At 44.9% G+C, this 20,896-nt stretch overlaps 1 protein-coding gene across 2 annotated transcripts in view; it reads right to left on the bottom strand.

Annotated features, from left to right (window-relative positions):
* Positions 1-1,451: 1,451 nt before the first annotated feature.
* Positions 1,452-20,896, bottom strand: part of KCNQ3 (potassium voltage-gated channel subfamily Q member 3) — a gene marked incomplete at its 5' end in the record, with an annotated part of 282,422 nt that continues 262,977 nt past the window's right edge. Inside the window, 7 exons of one of the 2 annotated variants that reach the window (XM_082601312.1) lie at positions 1,452-2,446; positions 4,061-4,145; positions 6,207-6,299; positions 9,053-9,184; positions 11,554-11,656; positions 12,570-12,772; positions 14,214-14,236. In XM_082601312.1, the coding sequence (XP_082457438.1) occupies positions 1,712-2,446; positions 4,061-4,145; positions 6,207-6,299; positions 9,053-9,184; positions 11,554-11,656; positions 12,570-12,772; positions 14,214-14,236 (1,374 nt within the window). In that variant the 3' untranslated portion in view covers positions 1,452-1,711. The remainder of the gene's footprint in view (positions 2,447-4,060; positions 4,146-6,206; positions 6,300-9,052; positions 9,185-11,553; positions 11,657-12,569; positions 12,773-14,213; positions 14,237-20,896) is intronic. The other variant, XM_082601313.1, reaches the window with a different exon arrangement.

Here is a 20,896-nt window from a genome sequence, read left to right as displayed (position 1 = left end):
ACAGTAACACCGCATGTAGTCATGTAGTGAATTACCTCAAGCCTAACGGAAACCTTTTCCATCAGTGTGTTTCAGAGTAGCAACATCTCCTAGCAGGATGGCTTCTGCTTCGTTTTAATGTTTATATAGTAGGACAGTGAGCTCAGCTAGTCTTACGGTTATGTGTGGTTCAAAAAATCTAGAGGAGGGGGTTTCCCTGGTGGCACAGTGGTTGAGAGTCCGCCTGCCGATGCAGGGGAACACGGGTTCATGCACCGGTCCGGGATGATCCCACATGCCGCGGAGCGGCTGGGCCCGTGAGCCATGGCCGCTGAGCTTGCGCGTCCGGAGCCTGTGCTCCACAACGGGAGAGGCCACAACAGTGAGAGGCCCACGTACCGCAAAAACTAAAAAATAAAAAAATAAATATAAAATCTAGAGGAGGAAAAATGGATGGTTCTGGAAATTTTGTCTATTTGCATATTAATGAATGTTGTAGCTCACTTGTCTTATTACTTTTTTCTGGATCCAAATTGCAAAGCATCCAACAAACATGTTTTGCAATAAAAGCAGACATCCTCCTCCCGCTGGATAAACAGTGTCACGAGTGCTTTACACATGACTGAGTACAGGCATCTCCGTCCTGTTGTGTAAACTGCAGAGTGGTGTGGCAGGAGGGACCGGGTCCTGGAGTGAGTCAGCTGACCGGGCTTTTGAGTCCCAGTTCTCCGGCGAACAATGGAGTGGCCCTGGGCATATGTCTTTACCTGGACCTAAGCTTTCTCATTTGTTACAAGGAAGGATGTGGACTGGATAATTTCTGTGTGCCCTCTTGACTCTAGGTCCTATTTGAGATAGATATTTTATACAAGTATCACGGGGAAGAATGTGAATTGGAACCTCATTTTGAAGGCACTGAACTCCTGCCCTGAGGGGCACCCCACTGCTGATAAATTTTGTTATCTTTGGCTACATAATTTGGGAACTATCTTAATGTGCATGTGTGTGTGTTTTCTCCCTGCCTAGTAACAACTCATCCAACATGTTACACCTGCCACCACCCTTCATAGATGAGGAAACTGGGGCATGATAGTTGACAATGACAGACTAAGTGAGGTCCCTTTGAGAGCTTTTGGAAGGTTTTCCAAGGCTTTCCTTAATAAAATAATGTTTTAAATTCTTGGTTTTGAACATGTAATTCTCGTTCCTGCCCTCATGTTTTTAGCTCAGGAGGCAACGTCACTGGTACGCAATGTATTTTTGTTGAGAGAATTATTTGCTTGCTTTAGAAAACGGTTAATTGTTGGACTGTTTTACACAAAGGGGCAGTGATGCTAGAAACAACGTAAACGATTTTCTCTGCTCACCCAACCAAAACCCAAACCGGACAACCACACAGACACATAGCACGGCTCCTCAGTCATTTCTCCCTGTACTGGTCCAGTCATGATTCAAAGTAAGAACAGCGGATAAATGTGTATCCTAAAGAGGTTAGCGGTACCATTTATATAGTGTAAAGTCATGCAAACCATGCTTGAAAGGAAGCGGCTTCACTGTGGTCACCTGGAGAAGAAAAAGGCCACGAGAAGCCCCAGCCCAGGTGGGGCTACCACGCACATGCATGCGTTTGATGCAGCCACTGGGGATCTCACAGGTACATGGCGGGTGTGAGAGCAAGTGAGCTATACAAAGTCTGTCTACATTACAAGGAGGAGCCAGCCCACGACCCCTTTTAAGTGGGCTTGTTGGAAGGGGTCCATATCGAATCAGAAATACCATCCCCCGTGGACGACAAAGGCATGGAGCCACTGGGCGTGAAGGGGTCTGTGTCCGTGTCTGTCTCACCCTCGGCGAGGTACCGTTTCTCCCTCATCCAGCTTGACCCCCCGCTCGGGCCAAACACATAATCGTCTCTGTCTTGGGAGATGCTGAAGCCACTTGGAGAGCGTTCCAGCTCCTCGTGGTTGACGGACATCAGGGACAGGGGCGTGTCACTGTCCCGGGTGATGCTGCGTCTCTGCTGGGGCGAGACCCGGTCCGAGCAGGGACTGTGCAGTTCAGCCTGGGAGTGGTAGCTCCCTCGGGAGTCGAGAAGAGTCAAGATAGGCAGGACGGTGGGCCTTTCCGCATAGGTGGTCGCCGAGGAGGAAAGGGTGGCGTGAACCTTTCCAGAACTGGGTGCCCCTCGGGACAGGTTCACGGGGTCGTGGGCAAAAAACCCGTAGGGGCCGGCTCTGTCAATGGTCACCTGGTGGACGCTGTAGGGAGCGTTGGGGGTGCCGGTCTCGGAGTAGTTACACATGATAGTTTTCAAATCCGAATCCCTGTGGTCCCCTTTCTTCTCTACCTCAGCTGGCGAAGAGGTGCCCTTGGTCGGGTAGAAGTCAGTGACGTGCACCTGCAGCCGCTCCATGTGCTGCATATGCATATCCACCAGGAAATCCAGTTTCTTCCCCATGTCGTGAACCTGGAAAATACAAGGAACCGTGAATCACTGCTTCCTCCGGACCTGCGGGTCGTTTTATTGGTCGGGAGGAAAAACGATAGGATTTACTTTTCAGAAAGGAAGAGGGTTCTTGCAAGTCATAATGATCATAACAGCTAATTATTTCGTGCCTCTTGATTTTGAGCCTTGAGCATGGATTCGTGCTAATCTAAAAAAAAAAAAAAAACACACAGGGCAAGGACTTTCCAGAAAGCCGGAAGCAGAGAGATGGCTGGAGGGCAAGTTTTACCCCAGGAGGAGGTGGCCTTGCTGCTGCCGTTTGGGTCTAGGAGCGGGAGTTCTTGATTTGCAAACAGCCCCTTACAGAAGCATCTAGACTATTTGTGCACATTTCCCCTACCTGGTGATGTAAGCCCCAAAGATACAAAGGCGGTGGTTAGCAAGAATTGAGCTTCTCAGAACTGGAGACCCTGCCTAGGGGTCTTGGAGGCCAGTGGAAGATACACTGAGATAAGCTGCATCTATCTGTTCCTACCTACAAAATTGAGAACGTATCAAGATCTTTGCGTGCACAGACACAAGTGTGCATTCATGTGTGCATGGCATGTTCTTTCCCTGACAGATCATAACTCACCAGGAAGCACTGCAGGCAGGTCTACCATCCTCTCTTACAGATAAAGACACAAAGCATAGAACTAGGTCATGGCTGAGTTGGTACCCAAGCCTTAACAATAACTAATACTTCTCTAGCAGTTAGTATGCACTTTTAAGATATTAGCTTATTTAATTTTCATAACAGCCCTATGAGGTGGATACTATTATTCTCTCTATTTTCCAGGTGAGGAAATAGAGGCACAGAGAGATGATGTAACTCATCAAACATCACAGAGCAGGTAAATGGAAGAGCTGAGATGACAAATTAAAAATTTAAGATGGAAAAGGACATTCTTGATATACCAAAAAAGAATAATCATTCAAATTTTCTCGTTTCTTCTGCACAGATCCAATTTTAGGCTCTGAATAAAATAAAAGGATTGATAGGAACCCTAAAGGAAATGGACAGTGCTATTTATCTAGTGTAAAGTTGGGCAAACAATCCTGAAATATAAGCTGCTTTACTGCAGAAAGGAGAGGTGGGCTACCTAGGGTGCTGTGACTGAATGGGTTTCTTTCTGCCCTGAAGGAACCCCACCCACAGCCTCCTCCAGGCCCCTTCACACCGGCCACACACTGACCAAAACTTCAGGGAAGGAGGATTATGAATAAATGTGGAGAAGCTCACCAACATTCCTTAAACACCATGAAGTTCATGATAACAGTAGCTACCATTTGTTGAGTGTTTACTGTGTGCCAGCTACTACTGTAGATAATTTACAGGTATCAACTGATTTAATCCTCATGGCAACCTTATGAGGTATTAAAATCCCCATTCTACATACGAGGAAACTAAGACTCAGAACAATTTATTCACTTGCATGTGATCACCCAACCAGTAAAGTGCTAAATCAGTGATTTCATTTCCAGATCCTTTTATGAATGGTAGATTCTCAAGTATGTTATCTCCCTATGAAAAAAATGACATTTGAAAATAAATTTCACATACTTGTTTTTTGGTGAGAGAAAGGAAGGACCTACCTGCCTTTCGACTTTCACAAACTTCCCCATCATGCTTTGGTCTTCAGTTTCGGATGTGGATGGTCTGGCCACATATGGTTCATTCCTAGGAAAGAGCCCATAATGCTGTAAGATCGTGATATCTATTTTTGCCTTGCAAGGTCATTTCAGCTAGGTGGGCTGTGGCCCCTGGAACTATCCTTCTCGTGTTCAGGCTGACGTAGTCTGGAAGAGGCCACGCAACTCTGGAGAAAAATGGGCATCAGGAAAGGCCAGCATTTTCCTGTCTTCAACAGGGACCTCTCATGTTTACCATGTTTACTGCAGGAAAGTGTGAAGTTTAACCAGTGGACCGCCCGGGAAGTCCTGAAGCTGAATATTAAGCTGCTCTTAGGAAGCTTTGTGTCAAGGTTAATAACTGTGCCCAGAGTGTTTGATTCCTTTAAATTATGTTCCTCAACCTTTCTGTCTCAGACGACTGGTTGAGGATGGAGTGGGGAAGGGGTTGTCTCATCTCTGAAATTCTACACAGTGGGGACCGATATTCCAATATTTCATCTGTTTCATTTAGTTAAGACTGGAAAACAGATGTGAAATCTGGAAAATGATGCAAAAGATGATATTCGTAGGTAACAGGATTGAGACGTGTGCTGCATTTGCTCCTTGGCCAGGCACAGTTCATATCTGCCTAAATTCCAGTTAGTTTCAATATTCTTCTATGCAGAAGAGACCTTTCAGGGCACCTAGCTATTGCTTGAAACCATTCTTGTCTGGCACTTTCTAGGCAGTTGGTTTTTCTCTCTAGGCTACTGACTCCTGCTAAGACCCTGGCCTGTCTTGGGCTGAGCAATCTTGAATTAAAGCAGATGCCAAAAACTGGTGGCCTGTGTGCTGAATCCAAGCCCACCAGTGTTTTCCTTGGCTTGCACAGGGTTCTAAACATTTAAGCCATCTCCAAAATGGGGAACTGTACATCAAATCTGGATATGCAGCTCTTCTTGAGAAATCAGACTCTCTGGAAACAGACGATCTTCATTGGTAAAATTAGCAACAGCAGAACAAAGTAACAATTACCTCCTTGGGATGGGGCACGTTCACCCCTTGCTATTCTATCCCCAGGGTTGAGGCCAAAGATTAGAGGCTGTGTATTATCCTCCTTATGTTCTTCCTTCTTTAATAATAAGGAGCCTTATTATGATAAGGTGCATAACATTTCTTATGCCTACCTCCCTTCACTCATGTTACCTGCCTTGAACACATTTGGGAATAAAGAAGTGTACATTTCTTTTACAGTGGACTTTCTAAAGCGGGGGTCCCCGACGCCCGGGCCACGGACCGCTACTGTTAGGAACCAGACTGCACAGCAGGAGGTGAGCAATGGGCAAGCAAGCGAAGCTTCACCTGTATTTACAGCCGCTCCCCATTGCTTGCATTACCACCTGAGCTCCGTCTCCTGTCAGCCTTATGGTGAGTTGTATAATTATTTCATTATATATTACAATGTAATAATAATAGAAATAAAGGGCACAATAAATGTAATGTGTTTGAATCGTCCTGAAACCATCCCCCCAACCCCCAGTCCATGGAAAAGTTGTCTTCCATAAAATCAGTCCCTGGTGCCAAAAAGGTTGGGGACCACTGTTCTAAAGGATGGCTCCTTGTTCATGAGGACCTAGCAAAGGACAATTCTCAAACAATTTTTGAGGGGCAGCAGAGCTGCTCTGTTGAGGGACACAGCTCTACCTGTTACAATGTTGTCAGGGACCTGACATCTGATTTCCTTCTTGGGCTCTGTGGGTGATGACGCAGGAAAAGCCAAGTTAGCTGACCAGGAGTGCCTTGGGCTCTGCTAACATGACATATTCTTTCAGTTACAAAAAAGCTCATAAGTCTCCTCTTATTTTATAACTAGGAAACCATTAGTTTCATTTTCAGTAGCCATAAAAAGCAGTGTCACCTACAGGGTCTGGGTGGAAGGGCTGCAAGTCTTTTGTACAGAAACCTCTCAAATGGCCACAGGCCGGAATAGGCTTCAAACTCTTTCTCTTCATCTGGTTTAGGGGAATGGCAACCTCACCCCACCGTGAAGGAACCCAGCTGAGATTTGGGGAATGCTCTGTGGGCTTTGGCACCACACAGCCTGTCAGCCCATGACCATAGGCCCCACCTGGGAGATTGCTGGGATGGGTAGGTGAATGCTTTCTGAGACTTCTTATGTTTTGGAGTAGATGGAGGTCCAGGGGTGAAAATCATATCTATTCTGAAAGAGAGCACACAAAGAGAGGGGATTAAATTAAAAACAGCTTTACATGAAAAGAGAAGAAAGCAATTCATTCTCTTCCTTCTGTAGTCAGCTGTGGGTTTGGAACATAAAGGAGAAGATAAACAAGAGAGAGGAAAGGGGAAAGGGAAAGGAAGAGGTGAGGAGAGGGAGAGAGAGAGAAAGAGAGGGCGAGACAGAGAGAGAGAGCCAGAAAGAGAGAAAGAATTTATAATCTCAATGTATCATTTTCTTTTTTCGGTCCAGGGGTACCGAGAGCATCTCTCTATCCCAGGGGAGAGAGAGAGCCAAACCACTGAGACAGGGTGACAGTTGTGTCTTGTTATTTCTTACAGGAAATGTCATGTGTGCTACAGCCTATCTGGTCTTCCAGCTCTTTTATTCCACCCAAAACATCTAGTTAGTGAGTTTTTCCTTCTAAACCCTAGGCTCTGTTTTCAGCCGTGCTCTTTTCTCTGCTGCTTTGCAGGCTTCTCCGACCATTAGAGGAATGGATCCAACACTGGCTCCCACACCCACTGGCTCCCACACCTTGCTTCCATTTCTGCTCAAGCCACTAGCTCCCTATCTGCGCCACCCTGAGCACAGCAGGAGACAAACGCACCCCCCCCCAACCTCATCAAGTTGCAGGGCTAGGGCAGGGGCAGGGTGTGGGAGCAGCCTTGAAGGCTTATCACAGGCCTAGGACCGCTAAGACCATGCACCCAGAAGAAGCCATGCCTCACTCTGTCTCTCTGCAAACCCAACCGCTCCTCCAGTGACCCCACCATGTACTAAATCATCCTTCCTTTCTCTCTGGCCTCCTGCAATATCAGCATGGCTCGGGGTATGTGATTAGCCCACTTAGGCAGTCAACCTCCCGCTAAGACTCAGAAACTCATGTGCCTGATAAATACCAAACATGATGACTGTGCAAAGGTCCACTCAATGCACATTAAGATGGGCTGATATTTTTGGAGGCTGGTATGTCTTAGACATCATGTTCCCTCCTTCCATCTCTCAGAGACACATATTGCATAAATAACAGCATGTTAGGCTCAGAACTTGTTCACACATCCTTTTGCTCGGCAGGCATTGAGCGCCGATTGTGTGCCCGCCACTATGCTGGGCCATCACAGTTGGTATTCCATTTATGGATAAAGGACGGTCACAAATAAGCATTCTTCCAACCCAACAGCATCGCTAATGGCCGACTCATTCAACATGATGGTCCTATTAACTCTGCAGGACAACCCAATGGTGAAATATTCAGATGAGAAAACAGGTCCAGAGAGGGCCTGACTCATGTCAATTTGAAATCTCACACAGGTCTGAGAATGAGCCTCAGACAGGGCTTTGGCTTCCTGATGTCTGTTCTATGACTTGACATCAAAGTGTCCTTTAGTTGTTTTAAATGATTTTCTTTTTAAAAGGATGTTTTTACAATTCATTGAAGATTTGATAAATTTAAAAAGTAGAAAAACGATCACACATGGACTCATCACATCAGTAGAGCTATGGTAACCCCTTGGGGGAAGACTTATTTCTTTCCTTTAGGCTCCTGTAAGGGAGAGTGTGTATGTGTTGTGTATATTTCTGAATAAACGTTATGTGTGTACATTTTTGTAATCATAGTATATAAATAACATAGTTAATATCATCACAAGATCTAGGTAGACTATATATAAATATAATCATATGTATGTCCACATAGGTATCTAAGTGTACTATTAGTAATCATATTATGCATATATATATTCACTAATCACATAAATTTTTATCTCACTATATACATTTTTAACATGTCATTTGATGGCTGCGTAACTTTTTAATGAGAGCAGGTACCATTATTTTCTTTTTTTTTTTGCGGTACGCGGGCCTCTCACTGTTGTGGCCTCTCCCATTGCAGAGCACAGGCTCTGGACGCGCAGGCTCAGTGGCCATGGCTCACGGGCCCAGCCGCTCCGCGGCATGTGGGATCTTCCCGGACCGGGGCACGAACCCATGTCCCCTGCATCGGCAGGCGGACTCTCAACCACTGCGCCACCAGGGAAGCCCTACCATTATTTTCTTAATCACTATTTATAGAATTGAGGCAGTGTGGTATGTTACAGAGAATGGGAGCTTTGTAACCAGTTGGATCTGGTTTGACTTCCAGCTCTGCCACCTAGTAGCTGGGTAGTTTTGGGCAAATCCATTGTCCTATGAGCTTCAGTTTTATCACTGGTAAAATGGCAGCTATAATGCAATACTTAGGGGGTTATAAGGGATTAGAGACATAAATGTAGCACACCCAGGTGCTTAACAAAAATGGAGGCAATTATTGCGAATTGGAAATCAATGCTGTTTCCATATTTTCACTAGTATAAATAACACTTGATGAACTTTTAATTGGGTGAAAATTTATATTTAGAATTAGTCAACTGGACTCATTTTAGATAATCCCAATTTTGTTGGCAACATCCAAAGCAGCACAGTCAGGGGCCAGTAGCACAGATGCCTTTTTTCTCCCTGAGGCCTGATCAGGGTGTTGATCTTGGCCGTGTCAATGTCACAGAAATTCTTCCCAGCCTGTCTGATCTGGTATTGGTTGGCCTTGACATCCATGTTTGATGAATATGTTTGTTCTTAAAATTTCTGCCCTGCACTGTGGATTAGTGAATGCCTTTCACCCTCAGCTCTAAGGTCTACCTGGCTCTGTCTAATTCCTTAGCAGTCAGGAGAGCACCATCCTTCCAGGTGTGCTGTCTTACCTCGTCTGAAGGTACTTTATCCTGGAAAGCATGTCAAGATGTCCGGCAGAATACTGCTCAATCACATCCTTCACGTCATAAGGCCTCAAAGTCTCCTTGAATTTTTTTTTATAGAGACGGAATTGTAGAATTCTGCAAGGCAAAGTAGAGACATTTGTACATCAAGAGTGAAGAGTAAAGGAAATTATGATACAAGATGAGCAAACTCTCGGGCAGGGGAGGATAAAAGATCCAAAGAGAAACAACTTGATGAGAAGTTTCAACTCTTGGTCCTGGTTCTACCTCTTGGAAACACACTGAATGAGGCTGGCTGGCGTCTCTCCTTCATGACTACCTCCTTTTACTCATTTGAATAATAAATTCATAGTAACAATAAGAGCTAACATTTATTTCACATTCATTACATGCCAGACACTGAGCTAAGTGCATTTTTAACAATTTTCTAATAGACCAATTCACAGATGATGCAACTGTGGCCAAGAGAGCTTCAGCATCTTCCCAGGGCCATCTAGCTCATAACGTCAGAGTTTTCTTCAAACCCAGGTTTGTATGCGGACAAGGCTCATGGTCCCAATCCTGTGTCACACTGCTTTCTATGTGAGGACAGCTGACATATCTCTTCCTCAATAGCCTCCTTAGTCTTTTGGCTTATGAGCTCCTGGAAGAGAAAAGCTAGCTTCTGTTCCCCGAGTTTTCTCAGGTTCTCAATTAAGTGGGGCACCCAGAACTTGGAGATGCTGAACCCTCACCTCCATCTTCCTGGGAACCAATAAAGTCATCCTAGGTGATGAATGCTCCTTGAAATTCCCATCACAAGGTCAACTCTTGCTGAACATAGTGACAATTAAAACCTTTAATCATAGGCCAGGTAGGAAACATGGCTTCCCAGGTCCTCCCATCTTATACTTGTACAGGTATTTTATTTTTTGGCTGCATCGGGTCTTAGTTGTGGCATGCAGGATCTTTGTTGAGGCATGAGGGATCTTTTGTAGCGGCAACAGTTTTCTCTCTAATTGTGGCGTTCGGGTTTTCTCTTCTCTTCTAGTTGTGGCATTTGAGTTTCTCTCTAGTTGTGGCATTCAGGTTTTCTCTTTCTTTTCTCTTCTCGCTCGAGCTCAATAGCATGTGGGATCTTAGTTCCCTGACCAGGGATCGAACCTGAGTCCCCTGCACTGTAAGGAGGATTCTTTACCACTGGACCACCAGGGAAGTCCCATGTACAGGTGTTTTTTTATGGTGCATCAAGGCTCATTTTGTTTGTCATAGCCCATGGTGTCAACCCCTAAACACTATTTTTGCCTATTGATTGTATATCCAACTCGCCATCCTTTCCAATTTTATGTCATTTTCTAAGCCTGCCCTTTACATAGCTCCATCTAAGGTAGGTATCAGGAACTATGGCTTGCAGGCCAAATCTGGCCCACTGCCTGTTTTTGAAAGTAAAGTTATGTTGGAACACAGTCCCAGTCATTCATGTACAGACTGTTTGTTGCTTTTGCACTACAAAATCAAAGTTGAATACAGCGGAGACCTATGGATCATAAATCCTGACATATTTACTACCTGGCTCTTTACAGAAAAAGTTTGCCAACCCCTGAACTAAGGCATCAATGACAATGCTAAAAAGGATAGGGCAGAAGCCAGACCATGAAGCATTCCGGCAGAGACCTCCCTCGAGCTTGACACAGATTCATTCATTGGTTTTCTTTGAATAAGACCATTCAACCAGTTATGAATCCAGGTAGTTGTGTTTTTATCCAGCCTCATTTCTGGGACATTGTACAGCATGGGATCATGAGGAACCAGGCCAGCGGCCTTGCTGAGGGCCACATATTATAAACTATTGTGCTCCCTGATCTATTGGACTGGGAATCTTCTGAAAATATCACGACTAGTTCTCAGAGACTCCGACTTAGTTTCTAGAATTCACTGCCACTATGGCGGAGTGCTTATAAGCCCATATCCTGGTCAAAGTTTTCTTGAAGTAGTAGCATATTTTTATTTGCTTGTGGAATTCAAAACAAAACAGAAATAGCCAGGGTGAATTACAGTCTTGGCTGAAGCAGACAAAAAAATCCTATCCTTGATTATCTTGTTGAAAATGCTAACTAAAAAAGAACTAGATGGATGAAGACAGACGGAAGAAAAGCTATTTTGCGTAAGAAGCCTATAAAAGAAAACTCCATGTCAATACACCTGCGCCTCCCCAACATTCTTTAAAATAAATGGTGGCCAAAGCGAGACAAGAGGGTGACAGTCAGAAACACTGTCAGGGGCCTGTGGAAGCATTTTTATAAAACGGAGAGCAAGAGCCTCCCAGGATGACCTGCTACTGTAGCCGCTCCCTTAGAATTGACATAGTCTCTGGACTTGACTCAGGGGTTACTTGAGGGATCCTCTGCCCACCTTCCCAGAGCCCAAGAGCACTTTACAAAACCGCATCCTGTGGGAGCTGAGCTGGGGCCTTGGGAGGCCCACAGGTAGGGAGGAGGGGGCGTTACCTGACGGCTCGGATGGCGGCCTTCAGGGTGGGGATCATGTCTTCGATGAGGAAGTCATTCCCGTAGCCCCTGTCTTCCGCTATGGGGTCAGCCGTCCCGGCATCTGAGAGGGAAGGAGACACATATCAGCGGCAGGCCACGGTACTCGGAAAGGCTCGGGGACCTGGTTCGGTCAGAGCCATCCAAACTCAACCTCCTGAATCTCCATTCCCATTTCAGAAACCCCGATGTGTGCTCCCGTTGTGATGTCATTCCGTCATTCAGACTTTCTCCTCATTTCCCTTCCATTATCCAGAAGTCTGAGTCAGAGGTGCCCATAAGTCAGGACTGTTGCTGGGGGAGAAGGCTAGGATGGAGGTGATGTGAATTCCAGGGTTCCAGAGTGGCCCTTTGGAGGCAGCAAAGGGACACACGTGGGTGTTTATCAGGCAGACCCGGGTTTAGATTCTTGCTCTGTCAGTCATGATCCTTGTGACCTTGACTTGGTGGTAGTCACTTTCTGAGCCCTACTCATCTTCCCTTTTCATAAGTGAAAGGGGCACACAGATGTGTTGCTCCTACAGCCCCCGTGGGGCACTTTTCCAACACCTCTTCCCACCCCTGGGGGTGCTGAGTTCCCCACGTGTCCAGAACACTCTGCACCTGGCCCCTTTCCATCCTTCAAGGTGACCTCCATGGCAATGCACTCATCAGGGCCACCCTTAGGATCCATGGTGGAATGTCCCAAGGCTCCCTGGAGGGGATGTGCAGACACATGTGGTGACCCTGGCCCAGGAGAAAGCTAACGTGGGCCCTCTGCTCTTGGAGTGAGTGCAGGGACCTATCACAGCCCAGGGGCTGAGGATAAGACAAGTGAGAAGCTGATTCAGGGCAGTAGGATAGGGCTACTTTGTAGACTGCAGGGCTCTTCCACAGAGAAGGAAGGGAGGGAGGGAGGGAGGGAGGGAGGAGAGGAAGGAAGAGGGTGGGAGGAGGTGACATGGAGGAGGCAGGATGAGGAAGAGGAAGGGCGTTACCTTCAGAGCTCTGCCAGAAAGCGTACGCTTTCATGCGGAAGGCGGTGCGGAAACGCTCTTTATTGTTTGAGCCAACAGGCTTTGGTTCTTTAGAAGGACTTTCTTCTATGGCATCTACATTCAGAGGGGTAAATAGCTTTCCTTTAGTATTGCTACCACGAGGATTAGAAAGGCGAACCCGATCCAAGAGACCCAGCTTTTGGCTACAAAATAAGCAAAAGTGAACAATTTTCCTCCTTGAGTGCAGGCTTTCGTAATTTCCCGTCCCTCTCCATAGAGACGCACACATCCTCCTCCACGCGGGAGCGGGACTCGCGCCTCCAATGCTCAATCTGATTGAGCAGCTTGGAATGGGACAGGGCTTGGTTCAGATCCTAGCTTGGCAACTGACTAGCTATTACACCTCAGGCGCGTTTCTCTGAATTTCAGTTTCTTCCTATGCTTAAGTGCAGCTTAAACGAGATCCAGGATATAAAATGCCAGCCCATAGTAGCAGGCAGCAAAGCTTCATTCCTCCTCCACTCCCATGTCCTCTGCATCAATAACTTCCCTTGTACCACTCCGTGGTGCCCAGATAGTGACTCACAGAGGCAAAGCCTTATCAAGTGTTCCTTGAACAGAACTGAATGACCTAAATGACATAAAGCAAGTACCCTAACCTGGTGTCCACAGACACCCAACCATGGACAGAACTTTGGGGGAGGTGCATGAGCTTGGATGGGAAAAACACTGCATTTTTAATTTACTAATTAGATTTTAATTCACTAATCTCAAACTGAAAATTACCATGTCTTTCAATTATGAATGTATGAATAAACTCCAGTAATATCCTCAATGCCCCAGCCACTTTCCACAACAGAAATCACAGGTCATTTTATATCCTGTTATCTCCAGGTATTGCCATGCTCGTCACTGCTTTGAAATTATGGGAGTATTCAACCTGCCACTACATCATGCCATTAGATTCATCACAAAGAAGCACGTATACGACTGAATCTCAAAAGTTTAAATACGTTGGTAATTACATTTCAACATAATCAGTTTCTTTTGTAACTGTCTGCCTTTTATTTATGGATTCAAAGTTGGTATTCTGAGAAAGGGTCCCTGGACTTCAGCGTACTGCCAGAAGTCTTCTTGGCACAAAAAAACAGTTAATGAGTCCAACAGAAAGTTGCCCTGGTGCAGATACCATCTAGGTGTCCTCGGGCAAATCTGTGACCTTAACCAGACTCAGTTACCTCATCTTTAAAATAGGGATAAGCACGTCCCACTTCACTTGGTTGCAGTGGGATCATGCCTGTCAAGGATTTAGCATGGAGCCTGGGATACAGTAGGTGCTCTATAAATAGTAATTTCTCCCTCTGTTTCTTAGTCTCTGCCCCTCACCTGAGTGGGCACAGGAGGAAAGTCCTTTTGTGTGGTACAGACCAGAGAGACCCACAGTGCTTGTTTCACACATCAATACACTCAGCTCAGCCGCGTTCTCTCCATCACCCACCCGGGGCTTGGTACCCAGCAGGTGTGCATGTACTTGTGGGAGAAATGAGTGGACAAATGAATATGAATATGGGTGGTCAAGTCAGCTTTGCATCAGCCTGAGATAACTGAGTATTTCTAAAGTCTGCGTCTGGTTATGACAGCCACGTGCTTCGTGCCAGGAGCTGCTGCTACCTTTGTGGCTTGGGATGGTGAGGAAGTCCTGGCGTTGGAGCTGCAGAGGTGGGAGCACCTCGTGCCGAGCAGGTGCCTTATGCTCCCTGAGCACCGGGTCCTCATCGGTTAAGTGGGCCTAACAACACTTTGCTTAGGAGAGATTTGGGGAGCATTACATATGATAATGTCTGTAATGCTTCTTGTCTTCAGCCTGGCATAGAGAAGGCACTAAGAAGATTTGATTAATGAATGAACAAGTGGATGAGTAATTGTTACACCTGACTCCTTCTGGACTGTTCTCTCTTGCCCGGCATTGTTACATGAATACATGTACATGCCCAGAGTAGATTCAGGGAAATGCTAGTACTCAAATGACTCCATCTTTCCTGAGCTGGTCAAAGTTTTCAGAGTGGTTTCCTGACCAGTACTAGGTAAATGACTAATGAGAATAAATCAGGGCCCAGGGGCTAAAAATACTGAACAAGGCAGGAAGTCAACTGAACACACAGAGAAGCCTTTCCTAGCCATGAGCTAAGGAAAAAGGGGACTTTAGGTCAGTCACTTCTCAGGCCCTCTGCTTCCTGGCCCCTGCCTACCTGTCTTGCTATACCGCCAAGCAGATCCATCATTCCATCCGTACCAAGCCCCTTGCTCACCTCAAGTCCCCTCCTGCATGCCGTGGTGCCCTCAGCCATGCCCTGTCTTGCCTTCTCAGTTGACCTCATTCCCATCTGCCCTTTAAAACTGCCCAAGGGTCCCCTCTTGGAAATGAAGGTCTCCCCATCTGCTCCAAAGACAGGCTGTGTTTTTCTCCGTCTCCGTGTTTAGTACACAGGGTAGAGGCTGTACATTCCCACACCCGCCTGCTCCACTTGACTGTGTAGTCCTGGCAAAGAAAGGACTCTGCCTGGTTATCTCTGAACCCACCCCACAGCCTTGCTCAGCACAGCCTCATGGTCAGGACTTTGGGGCAAAACTGGCCTGAGGGGAAACATCCTAAAAAACATGTAACCTAGGACACAGAACTCATGCTGTCTGGCCCTCAGCTTCTTCACGGGCACAATGATGAGGACCAGCCCATGTTACATGTGGTTGTGGAAGGGTTAAGTGAGGGAATACGTGTAAATTGCTTAGCTGACTGTCTGGGATGCGGATGTGAGAAGCTTTCAATAAATGCTGGCTCTCACCATTATCTCGGTAAATAATCCTCTTCCTACAGAAGCAGTAGAAAGCTAACGACATGTGTGAAAAGGATGGATAGAATTTCCTGAGCCACAAAAAATTGTGTTTTTTTTTTTAATGAACTGAGATGAGTTCTCAGGATTTATGTATTATTTTACAGTACTTCTTCTTAATGCTAGTCCCAAACACTCACCACTGCCACAGAACTTGACCTCGGCAGGAGATAAGTATATGAGAAGCTTAATTTTAATCTAAGCAAGACAAAAGTAAAAAAAGTAATGGCAGCCACTTTGTCCTGATTTGAAATCTCAGGATAACTGCTGACTATCAGATAATGAAAGAACTCTCTTGGTTCTATCTCTGTTGGGATTTAGGATTCGCTTGTTTGGCATTTAAATGTTTCACTGCAACTTCTAACAGTCTGAATTGCTTTGGCTACGTTCACTTAATACCCCATTGGTCACAGAGATTGTTTTATGAGAGATGGATTCTGACAGCATTAGGAATCCAGATGCGTCGGGCACAGGTCAGAAATCTCGGTTCTGAATTATGGCCACTGAGCCTAAGAGGCTTATGGAATTCTTTCTCCAGCAGAGTGGGTGATCAGCTTACTTCTTAATTGTGTTGCCTGAAATCCAAGACCCCAAAGGATAATCAAATGCAAGGCAAAGTTCATCCTTGAAACTCAAAACCCATCTCTGCCCTTCTCCATATGGATTTCTAGTGCATGATTCAGGCCGTGTGTTTGGAGGCTATGCCAGGTCTCGCGAGAAAAGCTCTCCTTGAAGCTGACAACAGATTCCCTTGGAAAGCCGGGGTCCCTGATTTGTTAAGTGCAGACAAATGATTTCCAAACACGAATTGGGAAAACTGGAAATAGAGACTAAGGATGGCAAAGTAAAATCAAGGCTGTTCTTTCCTGGCAAAGTTGTTCAGTCCCTGCCCTGGGCTCCTGCCCCAGGGAACTCTAAGTTGTGTTAAACTCCATGCAGTTCCCTGATTTCACATTTCCCAGCCTTGGCACAAGTGGTGACCTGTGTCTAGGAAAACCTTCATCCCTTCTTTTATCCAAAAGACTGACTTTTTGTCTGAAACTTCGTCCAAATATCAGTCCCAAGGCACACTTCCACTCTTGGTCCAATTAGATATACATTCACTGTCCTTTCTTAAAGACTTTTCTCAACCATGGCACTTGGCCACCATAATGAAATCTCTGACTTTCGAGGGACTCTCTCTCTCTCTCATTTTGCCCCCAGTGGACATGTGGCAACGTCTGGAATTGCACTTGATTGACATAACTTGGAGAGTGCTACTGGCTTCTAGTGGGTCAAGGCCAGGGATGCTGCTAAACTTCCTACAGTGCACACAGGGTAGCTCCACAGCAAAAACTTATCCCACCCCAAAAATCAATGGAGCTGAGCATAAGAAACCAAAAGTTATTTGTTCAGAAACTGTACTTTGTCTAATGATCCAGCATCTAACACAGTGCCTGGCACATAGTAAGCACTGAAAACACTGTTATGATGTTGGGTGAAAGAATAATAATATTTGACCTTCTGATTAAGAAAATGAACCCAACTTCAGCTGAGGGAGGATGTGCTGTAGAGTGGAAAGAGTGTTGCCTTTGGGAGAAGAGAACTGGGTTCAAGTCGCTGCCCTGCAGTTAATATTTTTTAACTTGGGTAAGGCGTTAACTCTTTCTGATTCTGCTTTTTTTTCAGCTGTAAAATAGAGCTAATGTTATGCATTTATTCCACAAAAATGTGTTCTACACCTTGAAAATGCTAGGCTCTTAGTAACTTGCTAAGGTCATAGTTGTAACTAAAATAGACATGGTTTACAGCCTCCAGTGAGCTTACAACAAGGTCAAGAAATCACACAATAGGCAAACAGATATATATATATTGTTGGAAATCTGACCAGTGTCAATGAAGAAAATGTTGCCTCTCAGATCAATAAACAAAGGATGTTGCAGCCATCAAGCCATCACATTACAGCTGCCCCAAAGGTGAACACTGAGGGAACTCATGATAGAAACACGATGCCCCCCAAGGTGCACTCTGAGGGGATTCAGGATGAGAAAGTACCAGATACTGGCCCTAGAGAGCTGAGGTGCCTATCAATGGAATGATTTCAATAAGCCCAGACTTTTGCATCTTCCCATACATAGAAAAGTGCTAAATTCCTTAACCTGAGGTACCTGGTTTTCTTTAATGAACAGTAAACTTTCGATGTTCTGACCACCTGGTCTTTGTGGCAGAAACTCCTATATATCCTGGATACTCTTTGGAACGGTCCCTCAGAGCGATCTGAGAGGCTGCATCCAGGGCTTAAGTCCTCAGAAAGTCTGCCGAATAAGAAGTAATTCTCAACTTTTAGGTTGTGCATTTTTTTCAGTCAACACCCAGGAAACAAAGAGAGCGCAGTAACAGAGAATATCAGGCGGTCACCCTAGGTAGGGTGGCCAGGGAAGGCCTCTGGGGTGGATGAGAAGAACAATTAGAGAACCAGTTTCAGTGGTTCAGGTTCAAAATGATGGTGCTCCAGACATGGAAGTTGAGACTGGAAGAGTAAGAAGAAGCAAGACTTCAAAGAAAAGGAGTGAGAGCTCTCCAGGCAGAAGACTCGCACGTGGGTGCAAAGGGTGTGAGGACTGGTTTGTGCCCCTGAAGGGAGCACACGGGACCAAAGATACGTGAACGGGGGACAAAGGGCAAGATGGGATCAGAGGCCAGGTCGGTCAGGGATTTTTAGAAATAGAATTCGAAAATAGGAAGAGGAAAATAGGAATTTCTATTTTATTCTAGGTCTACCTGGAGACACCCAAAGAGTTTTAAGAAGGAAAGAGGATATCAACTTTGCTTTTAAAAAGAATTCACATGTTCATAGCAGCACTGTTCACAAGAGCCAAAAGGCGGAAACCACCCAAATGTCCGTGGATGGAAGAATGAATGAACAAAACACAGTATAAACATACAATGGAGCCTTAAAAAGGAAGGAAATTCTGACACGTGCTACCACATGGATGAACCTTGAGGATATTATGCTCAGTGAAATAAGCCAGTCACAAAAAGACAAATGCTGTATGATTATACTCATATGAGGTGTCTAAAGTAGTCAAACTTGCAGAAACAGGAAGTTGAATGGTGGTTTTCAGGGGCTGGAGGGAGGAGGAAACGAGGAGCTGGTGTTTAATGGGTGCAGAGTTTCAGTTTTATAAGACAAAGAAGTTCAGGAGATTGGTTGCACAACAATATGAATATATTTAACAGTACTGAAATGTACATTTAAAAATGGTTAAGACAGTAAATTTTATGGGTATGTTACCACAATAATTTTTTTTTTTAAAAGGGAACACCATGGCTGCTCCATGGAGAATGGATTGGAGGAAAGCAAGGAAAAAATGAAAGACCAAAGAAGATGCTACTGAAGTTTTCTAAGCTGGTGGCTTGGACTTGGGTGACTGCAGTGGGAAGGAGGAGACCAGCCCTTGGATATTTATTCTGGAGAAGAATCACAACAGTCTTCCTTGATGGATTCTATGTGGCCATGAGGGAAAGAGGCAGGTAGGGCACCACTCCTGGGTTTCTGGCTACACAAATGGGTGGGTGGGGACACGATTTTTTTTACAGTGATGCCATTTTTTTTTTTTCAGTTGAGCAAAAGGAGCAAAACAGGTTTGGAGAAGAAATCAGAAGTTGAGTTTGGCAGTCCCTTGTCATCACACACATACAACCACACACATACACACTTGATACAAGACTGTGGTGTGAAGCGGATTTTAGTAAATGGTGAGGATTTGCCTCACAACTCAAACAACTTAAGTTGAATATTAGACGTCACTCTTAAAATACTTTTGGAATTTGGAATATAAAAACATAAATAAATTTTGGTTTGTATGTGCTAAAGAAACACTGGAAAGATACCTAAAAACTGAAAAAGATTATTTATGGGGGGTGGGAGGGTGGAATGGGGTAGACAGGGATGGAAGTTGTACTAAGATGTTTCACTGTTTGCCTCTACATTATTTTGACTAATGAACCATGTAAAAAATTTTTTAAGAAACTTAAAATTAAAAAATTTAAAATTAAAAAATCATTTAGACTCTCTCCATTGGGAAAATTTCTCAGTGGTTATACCTTCCTGCGGGATTCTGAATCCTCCTCTCCCTTCCCATTTCTCCTCCTTATATACTCCCTCCAGGGTTGAGTCCTCCTCTGTTCCAATCTAGATTCTTCTCACTTCCAATTCAATTAAACTCTCTTTTGTCTCTACTCTCACACTCAGCTCTTGGGTTTGCACATTAAAAACTCATACAAGTGTTCATATGAACAAAATACAAAGAGAACCTTAGGAGTGGTACTTTTAAATACAATTCTTGCCCTTCCCATCCAGGATACAGAATAAGATGAGATCGTGGGGAGGAGGTGTCAGTGAGGCTGTGATATCAGAGAGAAGTTGGAAGGGAGACAACCCAACAGGTAAGGTTAAAAAATATCAGAGGCGAATAGTGCTTAGTAAACAACTTTGCTTGGGACCAACTTGACTATATTCTCTGCCTCCTTATGCCATCTTTGTTGGACATGTGTGTCCTGGATAAGCTAAAAATATGTTTTTTTTAAAAAAAACAAAAAAACAAAATTTGAGCTTGGGACAAGTTACTTTTAGAAGACTGAGAGGCATCCTGTCAAATAAATAGTTGGGGACCTTATCTTTCTTATTCATAGCTATATTCCCTAAAAGGGCTTCTGGTCCACAGGAGGGTCTTAATAAATATTCATTGAATAGGTGGATGGATGGATGAACAGATGGATGATGATGGGTGGATGATGGATGATGGATGGGTGGATGGATGGATGGTTGATGGATGATAGATGATGGATGGATGGATGATGGATGATGTATTATGAATGATGGATGGGTGGATGGACAGATGGACGGATGATGGATGGGTGATGGATGATGGATGGGTGGATGGACAGATGGACGGATGATGGATGGAGGATGGATGATGGATAATTGGATGATGGATAAACCAAGAGTACAGTGTTACTGCAGCCAAGAGTATAGTGTCACTGCAGCCAACAGAACAGTCTTTTGAAGAAATGGTCAATCTGTCTTGTTCTGTTTGTTCAGCTCAATGAGCACAAGCTGGGTAACCCTCACAGAGCAGCCAATCTCACCTACAGGAGTTAAAGCCCTAATTTTGTACCTTCCCTTTTTCATTCTTTCTTCCTTCCACCTTTACACATGGGAAAGGTAGAGCTTACACAAGATCAGCAGTCCCCTTTTAGAAGGCTCCTTTAGCACCATGGTCTACCCTGAAAAAGGCAGAGAAAGCATAGAGAGAATAAAAATCTATCACCATCCACGTGCCAAACCTTTGAAGCTTTGGTGCCCTGTTTTCCCTCTGAGAAAAAAACTATGAATGAAAGTTGCTATCTCGCCCATGTTTGTTTTTCATTAAAATGAGAAATCTTAATTGGGAATTA

The sequence above is a fragment of the Mesoplodon mirus genome (assembly GCF_964341445.2).
Source record: "Mesoplodon mirus genome assembly, chromosome: 16".
Lineage (NCBI taxonomy): Eukaryota > Metazoa > Chordata > Mammalia > Artiodactyla > Ziphiidae > Mesoplodon > Mesoplodon mirus.
This window is presented reverse-complemented; position numbering and strand designations above follow the sequence as displayed.